Here is a 13430-nt window from a genome sequence, read left to right on the forward strand (position 1 = left end):
GGAGTATTACTCTAGGAGTACCCTAAAATTACTCAGTCACCGGGAAACGTTAAAAATTCCATGAAAGAATATGGGGCTTTAATTTTTTATAAATCCCCTAAAAATATCAATTTAGCACCCAAAAATCACGAAAGACCACCACATGCACACTGTCGGTGAATCCTCGACCTGTCACTGATGATAGTGACAGTGGGCTTATCTTGATAAGAAATTTTATGGTTTACACTTTAAGTTAAACTTTAACAGGGTAAGATAGATACCCCATTTTTTCAGTCACCAAAACAGATGTTGTTCTACCAAGTTCTGCAAACAAATTCTCCATTAAAGCTATATGTTCCTACACGCAATAAATACTAAAACAATGAATTAGAATAAGATGATACATCCATATACTTCAAACCTCAAGCTACTTATCGCCGTTCACTCGCTGTCTTTGCCTACATCTGCATATGAAACAGAGAATATCATGATATGGCACAGAGACCAAAATATCTAAAACTGTCAATTTCTTAGCAAGAACACGATTTACAAAGATAACCTGCTTAACACGACCTCAAGCTACTTACCGTTGATTGTTTTCCCTGTTCACTCGCTGTCTTCGCCTTCATCTGCATACGAAACAGAGAATATCATGACATGGCACAGAGACCACAATATCTAGGACTGTCAATTTCTTAGCAAGAACATGATTTACAGAGATAATCCGCTTAACAAGACCCGTTTAACACAATGATTGTTTTTCTTACATTTATATATCATATAATATATTGATCAAATAACAATTATGGCACGATAAACCATTTTGACACCCCTAAAAACATCTAGAACAAAATTCACACAGCTAGTTTGACTAATGATTAATTTCAAGATAACATTGCATTTTTACCACCCATTCTCTAGTATAGTCTATTTGCTTCAAGTAGAAGACAGGCTCTCATTTGTGCTGCCAATTGTTAATGTAAAACTTATTCTTGAAGGAATCCACATACTTGGAGGATGTGGTCCACATGCCAACTTATTTGGGGTAAATTACACCAACGGAAGTATAAGGTCTATTCACAAAGGTTGCTCATTTTTATTTTCTTTCAATAAAATCACTAAACATGTGTTCACATGTTTTTTCCGTAAAGCTATTTTGCGCAATTTGAATACAAAAAACTCACTGAAATGTTGACGTGGCACAAAAGATATTTAACTATATGCCAACCAAGCGCCACATCGGACAAAGTTTTTTTTTTTCAAAAAAAAAAGAAGAAAAAAAACTGCGGCTTAGGATGTGCCTAGCGGCTGTCTGCAACATCATTCATAAAAGTTGGACATGTTTGGCATGGCGCTTAGTTGGCATGTAGTCAACTATTTTTCGTGCCACGTCAATATTCTGGCGAGTTTTTGTACACATATTGGCCGCAAAATTTTATTGATATCAAATGTGAAGTTGCGTGATTTTCTTGAAAGAAAATGAAGATCAATGACTTTTGCAAAACAAACTCCATTTTACCCCCTTATTCGGGGCAAACTTATCGAATAATGTAAAAATAGTTTTCTCATAGGGCACAACATCATTCAGCTATAAACTATGTTGAATGACTTTCTAATGAACTGATTAAATACCGCGGAGGAAACAGCAACACTAGCAACAAAATTCTTAGCAAAAGATTGATATATATTCGTTGATGCTTTGCAGTAAAATATATGGTAAAGCTATCTATTTCATATGGTCTAATAAAAGGGGTAAAATGCACTGAATGTAATTGAAGTTTAGGGTCGGTTTCACAAAAGTCGTTGAACTTCATTTTCTTTCAATAAAATAACGAAACTTCCCATTTTATTTCAATAAAGTAATTCCAGCCAATTTGTGTACAAAAACTCACTGGAACATTGGTGTGGCACAAAAAAACAATAGACAATATGCCAACTAAACGTCATCCTGGATATGACTAACTTTTATGGCTGGCATGCAAAAACGTGGCAGACATGTATGTGCCATGTGGCAAATCCTAAGCCGCAAAGAAGTTCTAAAAAGTCCCATTTTTGTCCAATGTGATGCTTAGTTGGCATATACTTAACTGTCTTTTATGTCATGCCAACATTCTGTTGAGCTTTTATACACAAATAGATCTGGATTGACTTTATTGAAATCAAATGTGAAGTTAAGTGACCTTTGTGAAGCAGACCCCAAACTTATTGATGGTGCAATTTCCCCTTAATAAAGTGGTGAGACCTGACATTTTGTGAGAGGGCTAGCACATAAGCATTTCCTATCTAATATTTCTATAATGCAATTGAGGTGCTAGGAGAACACCCAAAGCAAAACAAACTACTCAGATCAAGCACAACCAATTATACTGAGGCTTGTGCTGATTACCCAGTTTGAAACAAAGGAGCTGATAGGCAATAATCAGTATCACTTACCGTCATTGACCTCTTCACTCTGGCTGCCATCATCCGCATTAATATCTCCATCATTTTCTTCTTCCTCGTCATCATCGTCGTCTTGCTCATCATCCTCGTCGGTACCATCAGCATCACTATCATCACTGTCAACTGGTAGTTTGGGCTTTGGAGGAGGCACATAACTCGTAGTGGACCTTCTACGTGAACTTGACACAATATTACTCATGTCAATGCCCTCAAGTTCTTTCGCTCTTTCCTTTCTCTTTTTAACTTCCTTGATTTCTGAAGGCAGAAAAGTTCATTAAAACAATAAATAATGAACCTAGTTTATACAGATAGATGAATCATATGTGACCTATTGCAACACTTCTAATCCTAGATATCCTCAAGCCAAACAAGGAGAAGTGCAAAAGAAGGTTATAGTTTTCAAAGAACACATGCACTCCAATAGGCAATGCTTACAGAACAAGCAAAACGCTAGAGAATGTTACAGTTTTCGAAGAAACAAAAGTGCATTCATTATTCATCTATTTATCAATAGTTTAAACTTTTGTTCTTATAGAAATGTACATAGACCACAAGTCCTCAAAATTTATGGAAGTCTACAAAGAAATAACAGTTCAATTCCCCCCCTGAAAGCAATTATTAAATGCATGGCTATGCTCCACAAGCGCTTCACAAAAGGTATGATAATTTTACCAGCAATCAACAGTTTCGTTTCTAAAATAGGGATATTTTATTAGGAGGCCTGCCATTCTCAAACTACGCAAAATGGGAGCAGCCAATCTCCCTTCGGACCCTTCCTATTCTCACTCTATTCCAAATTTAATATTGTTACCGATCTACTCAATTTTAAAGTTAATAACCCCATTACTTGTTTCTGTTTCTGCTCATATAAGAGGACATTTTTTACCCACCAGGAATAGAAAAGGGAAGAATGCTCCACTAGAAAAAACATTATTTAGCTTCAGGAAAATGAAATTAGCAACAGAAACTTGAAATTATTGCCAGGATAAAGGGGGAGGCCCGGTGCACTACGCGTCCCCGCTGAGCGAGGGTCCGGGGAGGTGTCCCACCACAAAGATGTACTGGGGGCAAGCCTTCCCTTGCCAATTTATTTGGCAAGAGGCAGCTCCTAAGGCTCGAACCCGTGACCTTTGGTCACACAGAAACTTGAAATTATTGCCAGGATAAAAGAAAAAAAATATTTAATTAATTGGCACTTAAAGAAGTAACAAAGTATCATCAGGAAACAAAAATCAGTCCCATAAAGAAACACCATAGTTGATTCCAACTAACAATCAGATCTAGAAAGGTATTAATCACCTTTTTCAGATGGGTTTGACGACAATCCTTCTTTGGAAAGTATCTCCTTCAGTTCCTTGATTAGCTCGGCCTCACGTTTGTTCTCAGGCACCTGCTTGACTTTCTTGTAAATTACCGGAGGCACACTGCAAGAGATATAAGAATTAAGAAATGTTATTATGTCATGCTCTGGGAAGATGAACAGATTGCAATAGTGAGTAGGAGAAAAACCTCATCCCGCATGATTTGATTACAGATTTTAGATGCTCGACGTCTCTACCATATGCTGGTGTTGAAACTTCCTTTTTCTGCAAGAAGATAATATTAAAATATTTCACCTAACCAACTTTTTGGGTTACAGGAATTATCCTATATGTGCCTGTGTGCATCCACATGTTTGGAAAGAAGATTAAGACCTTGACAGGTTTTTCAGCAGATGATTGAGAATGGCTATCATCAGAGGCATTCCCGGTGCCTTCTGCATCGCTGTTGTCCTCCGCTGCTTCTTCCACAGGCTTGCTTTGCTTCTTGCCTGATGCTTTGACTTCCTTTTCAAGCCTCTTCCTCTTTTTAGATACTTCAGAATTTTGCATCTTTTGCTTTGCACTAATTTTCTTCTTTGGTTTTACTTCATCTTCGTCCTCCTCATCGCTCTCTCTGTCTGAAGACTCTGAACTCTCATCAGCCCTCGATTTTTTAGATGCTTTTCCTTGAGGTTTTTTCTTGATAATTTCTTTTTTAGGTTTGGAAACTTCAGCAGATAGTAATACCTAATAAATAGTCAGTATTTACAACTGTTAAGATTCCATAAGATACTTCCAGCAGCCAAAGACCAAGCAAGTATTATTCACCTCATCTATCTGCTTGCTTATATATTTCTTGTAGGGATCAAGTGCAAATTTATCAAGTCCAATATCTCCCTCTAAAAGTCGACGAAGACCGGCCATTGTAACTTCCCTGAAATGTAATGAGTAATAAGAAGTTGCTTTAAATCATATGAAGATCAACAATAACCAGGTAAGACGAACTAAACCCAAGATAATGCGAACAAGATGATAGATGATCACAAAGAAGATAGCGACATACTCAGAATTGGCTTTAATATACGAAGCTCTCTTCAACAGGGCCTTTCTAATGCTACTCTCACTTGGAGCTTCTTTCTTCTTACTGACTGGAGTTTCCTCAGTTTCTGGTTTTGTTTTTCTTTTTCCTGTCAAAAGGCCCATGACAGGAGAGTCTTCCATTTTCTCCTCATCCTCGGATCCAAGTTCTTTTGTGTTAGCTTTTGATTCATCTTCTTCAGGTAATTCCTCTGCTTCTTGTTTGGTTAAACGGGTATGCTTTTCACCAATTTCTCCTGAATCCTTAGATGTGTTGTCATCAACGGCACTTTCTAAGGACTAACATTAAGAAAGTGACCAAACAAAACATAAATGTCAGAAATACGGATCAACCTTTTGAAGTTTGGCAATTGTGTTTAGTGTCTAAAGTTCAGGCATAGTAGTCCAAAAAGTGAGGAGAAGAAGGCAATTCAACTAATATTGAGTGGTTAACGATGAAATATTTTAATTGAACTAATTTTAAGCAAACTTCTCACAATATTATTCAAATTTCGACACAAACAAATACAATGTTGTATGAACAAAAAACACCAAAAAGACATCATAATTAATTCAACATGACCGCTGATTACAACTTTAGCAATAGTGCTTCTTTGTCCTCTCAACCAAACAGATATAGCAAATATTCTGCATAGTTAGAAAGTTCCTCATTTTTTTTGCTAGATAGCCCCACTGCAAATTGTTTACTTCTTAACCAGTTCATTCGCCCAAACTTGTTAGAAGGGCACCCTACAGTAGGACACCAGCATTTTCCAGGCTTACAAAGATACAATCAGTTCAATAGTACTGAGTTCAACTTTAACCTTTAATAAATAAACTTGGTATGTCAAATATCCAATTATAACTTGAATTGGAACAGCTCTGAAGTTATGGGGAGCTTTAAACCCAAAATAGGCATTAAGGGGGAATAAATGCATGCTTCAGTTTAAAATTTAAATAAACCACTGTTCTAAAGAACAAGGAAAACAAACAAACAAACAAACAAAATCCATGTTATTATTACTACTAACCACTAAGCATAAAACTTAAAAAGGAAAGACAAGTAAATGCCAAGAGTCGTTAATTTACCTCGACCAGGCATTGCTTTACAAATCTCTTCTGTACATCCAAAGCATATTTCTGCAACCCCAAATCCTTCTCCAACAACCTCCTGACCCCCTCAAAGGTCAAAGAACTGCAAATTCGAAATTAACCAAAACTACCATAATTCAGTAACCACTCATTATCCCTTCACTACCTCACTGATTACAGTCTCTAAAAATATGAGAAATCAAAAAGATACCAAATCCTACTCAAAACGAAGAAAATTCCGGTCATTAACTAAAATTACAAGCAATAATCGAAACAAAATCAAATACGGAGAGAGGGAGAGAGAGCGAACTCGGCTTGTTCTTTGAAGTGATTGACGCGGGAGCGCATAGCTTTCTTAATCTGCGACTCGATGTCCGACGAATCAACGGAGGTTTCTCTTTTCACCGTCTCTCTATCTAGAACCTCCTCTGCCATTGTGCCGCTGAAAGAGTGGGAAAACGGAACGGGAAGAATGGAGTCTTTCCTTTTTTTGAGTTGTCTCTAAATTGCTCGAAGTGGGAGTAGAAAAAATTGGCGAGAGGGAAATTTATTGTGTGAAATTTTTCATAATTTTGTTTCCGTCTTAATTTTTTAATCCGAAAGATCTGGACCGTACGTCTGCCTGCTCTTTGACTAACCCTCATGTTATTGATGAAGTCTTTCAATGTAATATTACAATCATGACACTTCTGAATTATAACACTATTAATGTTAGACTAATTAATTTATTAGTCCCTATATTTTAATAAAACACACTGTTTAGTCCCTATATTTTCAAAAACACATGGTAAGATTCCTAACCTTTTTCTCAGTGAACTGTTTAGTCCTTCCATCTGTTTGTTAGATTTTTTATCGTTTATGACTTCGGAAATGACTAAATTACCCTTTACTATTTACCTTCAAACTTCAGAAGATGAAATCCAATTTAGAAGAAGAAGCTATTTGTATGGAAAACAAGAAAAAGAACAGACCCAATGCTTACGAATTTGAACGATTAAGAAGAAAAATAGGAAGAAAAACACTCAAAGTTGATTTCAAATGCATTAGAGTTTAAAGGAAATGAAAATAAAGGAAAAGAAGAACGCAAATCCAAATTGACTAACAGAATCTTCATGAGAGTCTAACGGCAGGGACTAAATAGTTCACCGAGAAAAACGTTAGGAACTTTACCGTGTGTTTTTGAAAATACAGGGACTAAACAGTGTGTTTTGTCAAAATATAGGGACTAATAAATTAATTACCCTTAATGTTAGTATTCTAAACTTGGCTTTTCACATAAATGTCTTTTTTGTCCAATAGATGAAATTAGAGTGTTGGATCATTTTACGGGTTAGACACGTTAAAAAACCTCTCGTAACAGTGTTTGGTGAAAAACTATTTGAGATAATTGATTGAACTCAAACCGTTAATTTTGGAAAAGTTAGTCTTATAAACTTTTTCAATTAGATAATTGCAATATCTATAGATTTTTTTATCTCTGATTACTATCATTAATTGTTTATTAAATATGAGAGGATTTATTTATTTATTTATTTATTTATTTATTATTATTATTATTATTATTATTTGGAAATTTTAACAAAATTGTTTTTTTAAGGAAATGTGAACTTGCATTAATTAGAAATGAAATCATCACTGATACAAGCTGAAATAGAAAGAGGAAACTCCTCAAAGAAAACACGTGGAGAATTAAAACAGTCTCCCGATTTAGCAATTGCATGGGTTACCTTATTTTGCTCTCTATATTGGAGAAATTGTGTTTCAGTAAAGGAGGAGGTTTAGGCTCTGATCTCTTGTCCAATTGAGTCAATGTAACTCAAGTTGTGCCGTTTGTGGATTGCATCAATGGCGGTTTTGCAATCTGAAGACACTATTAGTCAGATTGGGCAACATAGTTTTGCAAAGGTGACACCGTTGAGGATTGTCAACAGCTCAGCATGCTCGACTGACCAGCACCGCCCCACCGAGTACGCTCCTCCCATCACCACCATGTCTTTGTAGTTTTGGGCAATGAACCCAGCCATTATACTTGTATTTCCAGCAAACGAGGCATCACAATTGAGTTTCAACAACTCAATTGAGGGAGGTCTTGATCGTCTCTATATCAGTGGTCGTTGTAGTTCGCGAAGGCTTGTTGCTCCAGCTTCACTAACTGCAATGTTTACTCCTAAAAAAAGTTGTATTCGACAACGTTTTTTTTCCATGGAGGGTCCTATTGTGAGAGAAATGGCCCGTTCATCGTGAGGATAAAATCCTAATTTGATTCCCGGAACCCACCCTCCACACGCAACCTTCTTCTAGGATTTTCTGGGCACTTAACAGGCTCCGCCAAACAAAGTTAGCAGTTCACGTACTAATGCCTCGAGTATTTGTTTCTGAAGATCAAGGCACAAAGAGATTCGGGTCTTTTGATAATTTTACATACTTGATTTGCTAGTAAAGCTTGGTTGGACGAGTAGAAGTGTCGGAAACCGAATCCCCTTTCGCCTTTGGGGGCACACAGTTTGGTCCAGCTTGTCCAATGAATACGCTTGTTTATGTTCTGTTTCCCCCACCACATATGAACTGTAAGGCACTATAATTCATCATAAAAAGTTTTCGATAACAAAAAGTAACTCATTAAGTACTAGGGTATAGCTTGGATCAATACTTTTACCATAATTTCCTTTCCAGTTCGAGAGAGGCAACGTTCATTCCACCCCCCTACTTTTTGCAATTTACGACCACAGAGAAAGTTGAAGATAACCTTTTTTGATTTCCGATCATCGTAGGCATCCCAAGGTATTTTGGAAGTGCCTCAACCTCGTTAACACCGAGAATCTCGTGAAGCCATTCCTTAGTTTAGACCATCATATTGGCACTGAAACTGATTTCTGACTTATCAAAATTAACCAACTGTCTAGCATGAGGAACATTCATATATGCTTAGAATATCTTTAATGATCCTGCATTCACCATTGTTAGCTTCGGAAAAAAATCAGGGAATCATCTACAAAAAATAGGTGAGACACACTAAGGCAATTTGGGCTAATACAAAACATTCCCTATATTTCAACCTTCCTAATCAATACTGATAACCCTTCCACACCGATAACAAACAAATATGGTGAGATTGGATCTCTTGGATGAAGACCCCAACTAGGCTTTAAAAACCCTTTTAGTACCCCATTTATAAGGAAAGAAAAGGACACAGAGGAGAGGCAATTTTTTATTACCCTAATAAAATCCTCCAAGAAACCCGTTTTCTGTATTGCTAACACTAGAAAGGATCATTCAACCTTGTCATAGGCTTTACTCATGTCTAGTTTTAACACATTATATCCTTCCCGCCCTCTAGTTTGATATTTCATGGAATGGAACATTTCAAAGGCAATAAGTGTGTTATTAGTGATTAAGCGCTCGCACATTGTGTTTGGTTAATGATTAGTCTAAAATGGGTTTGAGGCAGTTTGATAAGGTTTTAAAAACTAACTTATAGACCACATATAGTACTCATGGCCTGAACTTTTAGGATTAGGGTAATAAATGTAAAATTGAGGTAATGAGGAAGATCATTACAAGTACTAAAGATGTGACATCCTCACCAACGATGTCCCAATAAGTGGAAAAGAATAACATCGACATACCGTCTGGACGTGGAGCCTTAAGAGGATGCATTTGATCAAGGGCAGGTTTCACCTCTTCTTTAGAGAAAGGGAGGGAGATTTCATCTTTCTGTTTCAGGGATATACAAGCTTCTAGTGCATTAATCATTGCTTCGGAACGATTTTGGTTGGTGGAGGAGAACACATCTTCATAGTATTTTAGTATGATATCTTTAATATCTTCTTCCTTCTCACACCAAACCCCTTCAGAGTTCTTCAGCTTGATCATACAATTGGATTTCCTTCCAGCATTGGCTTTAGCATGGAATAACTTGGTATTTTTTTAATCCCCCTTCGCCAGCCACATAGCTCTAGACCGCTGCCTCCACATCATTTCATTTTTATCTTGAAGTGAGAGCATTTTCTTTGAGAGTTATGATATGCCCCTATCGATGTGGGTGTCTCTTGAAAAAAATTGCAAGGATGCAATTTCTTTCACTGCATTGGTGAATAATATGCCCAAGGTTCCCAAAAGTTTCACGATTCCACGTTTTCAGTTGCTTGGCACAAGCACCCAATTTCCATGCCACTCGTTAATGGATTTTGTCTTCAAAATGAAAATGCCAAAATTCTATTTTTCTTTATCAATCAGAATCTTACAAGATAGAAGCATGTTCTAAGCTTACCCGAGCTAAGTGGTGAACAAGTGACTGTGGGAACATATCATCCCATTCCATTGTTCAAACAAATCAGTTAATTCTCTCGAGGATAGACTATGTGCCTTATAGACCGTTGGCCCATGTGAACTCAGCTCCTTTGTACACTAAATCAAACATGCCGTAGTCACTAAGGCAAGAACGGAACCCCTGAAGCATTCGGTCTAATGGGTCTCAGCCACCTTTTTTCTTAAAAGAATACATAATTTCATTGAAATCATTCAAAACAGATCCACGAAAAAGATTCTTTAGCCCATATATCTTGTTGAAACACTTTTCCACATGATTTTGATTTGACAAAATTATTTAAGTTAATCCCATGATTAAAACAATTAAATTTAAGTGCTTTGATTTAATTGTACTAATGTGTTTGTTCAATGTTTAGTATATTAACAAATGAGAACAGAAATAAAAAGTAAGACAGAATAAAATCAGCATGAGCCACAGAAGCTGAGTAGAACATAACTCAGCATCATAGAAGAAAAGTCTTCTTCAGAACAAACGCTTGAAGACGAAGCTGACCGAAGAAGCTGAGTAGAACATAACTCAGCCTCGTCAAAAGAGATCTTAAAGGCAACGTCAATTAAGTCAAGCTGAGTGTTCGTTAGGACAACACCAATGATCCGTTGACTAAAAGACAAGGCCCAACAAAGGTATGCACCAACTCAGAAGCCTCGGAATTACGCCTAGAGACCTTTTCGAGACGCATGGATCAACTGGCATTTGGCAAGAAGACAAACCTGGCGCTAGAAGACGAACCCTGACGCAAGAAGACGAAACTGGCAAGCCTGACGCCTGCTAAATTCAGACGACAGGATTGGCCTGCAATTCTGAATGCTGACCATATCAATGACGAAATAAGACCATTTGAATTCAATGGATATGTCCGAATTCAAATCATTGGAGCTTCAGAAATTGCTATAAAAGGACAAGTTCATCACTTGGATCCTTTGCCGAATTACAAAAAGAAAAAGACAAGCAAAATCTTCACAAGAGTGTAAATCCAAAAGAGAAGCTGTCTGATTAAGAAAAAAACAAGTTCTTACACCCAAATCGAATCTCTATGTAAAAGTCTAGAGTGAATTTGTATTCATCTAAAGTGTTCTTCGTTTAGAAAGAACAAATCTTGTATCAATTGTAAAGGTTGAGAGAGTGAAGCTGAGTACTCGGTTTTAGTACTCAGCGGTAGAGAAAATCTGAGTGTTCGGTTATAGCGCTTAGTAGGGTTGAGTAGACGAATAGAGGACGGTACTCTTGCATACTCAATTGCTTTGTAAACGGTTTGTGCTCTACCTTTAAAGAGCTCAGTAGTGGATTGAAAAAGCCCGGAAGGATTATGGGGACTGGACGTAGGTGGTGAGGCCGAACCAGGATAAGACTGTTGAGTAATCTCTAACCCTTCTCTTGATATATATGTATGTATTGCTTGCTTAATTTGCTCAGTATATAATCTGTATAAGCCGACGCTGAGTAATCAGAGTGCTGAGTTGGAAGCTGACCTTAAGTGTTATTTCCCAACTCACAAGTAAAACAGTTCTAGTCAGCCTCTGACTAAAGCTGTCTTACATCACGCTCAGTCTTGCTGACCAAAACTGAGTGAAGTTATTTAAAGAATTAAATTAAGTCAGTATAATTAAGCGAAAAAGTTTCATTAGTTCCTAACCCCCCTCCCTTGGAACTAATTATATTACATTACACGGGACCAACATATCTCTCGTCATTGTCCAAGTTCTCTATTTGTTTTGGTCTCGGGCCATCCCTATACACTAGTACCTCTCCAAAGTGGACTCCTATTTTCCTCTTTAACACTAAAGTGAATACAGTGATTAGAGAATCCAGGAATATCCACATCTAATTCTTTATTCCATAAGAGAAGAAGTCCTTATGATCGCCCCCTTACTATAACTCTAAACACGTTGTATCTTTGAAATCTCCCTCGAATTATGTTAGTATCTTTTTGACCTAGCATGGTTTCCATGAGGAAGACTAATGTCGGGAAATGGTGACTCACAAGTGATCCAGAGCTTGGAGTGTTCATGGGTTGCCTATCCCCTGAACATTCTAGTTGAGGATTTTCATGGCTCGTGGTGGGGCTGGGCTCCAGCCTCCACCTTGGTGTTTGGGTTCTGATCTTCAATGCCTCCATATGGTTTCTTTGTCAAAGCTTCCTCATATGTAGTACATGTAGCTGCTCAGTTTCCATCCTAAAGTTTCCTTTTGCTCGGAGGTCCACTCACCTTATTTCCCTGGCCATGTTCTTTGTTACCCCGAAGAGTAGTGATTCATTGTACTCGAGCTTTTGCTTTGACTCTCTATTTATTTCCATAAGTTTTATTTAGAAGGGAGGTAACTGGAGCAAGGGAGAAGGTGGTGTCTTTATGTAAGAAATGGATAATATAAGGGTTTGCATGGATGTCTTGCTCCCCATTGGTGCTCAAAGTAGAAACTTTTGGTAAGTCTTTTAGACTAGGGGTATGTACATTTGGTGGATCCATCATTCTCACTCGTGACTAATATCTACATTGGTGATACATGATCGGTGATATTAGATCGTGGTTGATTATATTCTTCTGATGTTTATCTTCTCAATAGGTAAGCCTTAAATCCGTATTTGTATTAGGATTATTTGTTAGAATAATCCCTTCATTGGTATTAAAGCGACATATCTCCTTAACTATATATTTTGATCTGTGAATATAGAGAAAAAGATAGTTTTGCATGCTAGGATTAATATTTATATTAAATTTGTGTTATATTGGCATGTATACGTGTTTTTCAGACTATTTTTGGTGCAAAATGGCACAAAAATCACAAAAAATGTCTCATTTTGCGTTTGGGAGTTTTCTGTTTCAAATTTGTACGAATTCCAATATCAGTCGAGAGTGTTTGAACTATTTTTCATTCATCGTATAGACAAATAGACTTCATCATCGTGACTAGAACCCTAAAACCCCTAGACCAGACCAAATTTCGGGGTAAATTACATGAAAAGTACCTGAATTATATACCAACTCACACTTTGGTACCTAGATTACATTTTGTCTCAAAAATATACTCCAACTATAAGTGACCGGACATTTAAATAACCACGACCGGAAATAACCAGTAAAACCTTGTTTGACCAATGAAATAGTAAAAAGTGGGACCCATTTTACTCTCTTTCGACTCTATCTTTTTGTCTCTCTCTTTTTATTTCTCTCTCCTCAAATCTATATGCTCTTTTTGTTTCTCTCTCCTAA

At 37.1% G+C, this 13430-nt stretch overlaps 1 protein-coding gene across 2 annotated transcripts; it reads right to left on the reverse strand.

The window, feature by feature from the left end:
• Window positions 1–150: 150 nt before the first annotated feature.
• Window positions 151–6420, reverse strand: LOC136235402 (uncharacterized). 2 transcript variants are annotated; one of them, XM_066025055.1, is made up of 10 exons: window positions 6202–6420; window positions 5889–5994; window positions 4786–5099; window positions 4551–4656; window positions 4116–4469; window positions 3931–4007; window positions 3721–3845; window positions 2413–2676; window positions 539–608; window positions 151–443 (listed from the first exon to the last, which is right to left on the reverse strand). In XM_066025055.1, exons 1-9 carry the CDS (start codon window positions 6324–6326, stop codon window positions 586–588), a joined length of 1494 nt encoding a protein of 497 aa, XP_065881127.1. In that variant the 5' UTR covers window positions 6327–6420; the 3' UTR covers window positions 151–443; window positions 539–585. The 2 variants fall into 2 exon arrangements, with proteins under 2 accessions (XP_065881127.1, XP_065881126.1); XM_066025054.1 differs by having other exon boundaries at window positions 567–608; window positions 6202–6419.
• Between the last annotated feature and the right edge of the window lie 7010 nt (window positions 6421–13430).

This window comes from Euphorbia lathyris, chromosome 7 (assembly GCF_963576675.1).
Source record: "Euphorbia lathyris chromosome 7, ddEupLath1.1, whole genome shotgun sequence".
NCBI classification, from domain to species: domain Eukaryota; kingdom Viridiplantae; phylum Streptophyta; class Magnoliopsida; order Malpighiales; family Euphorbiaceae; genus Euphorbia; species Euphorbia lathyris.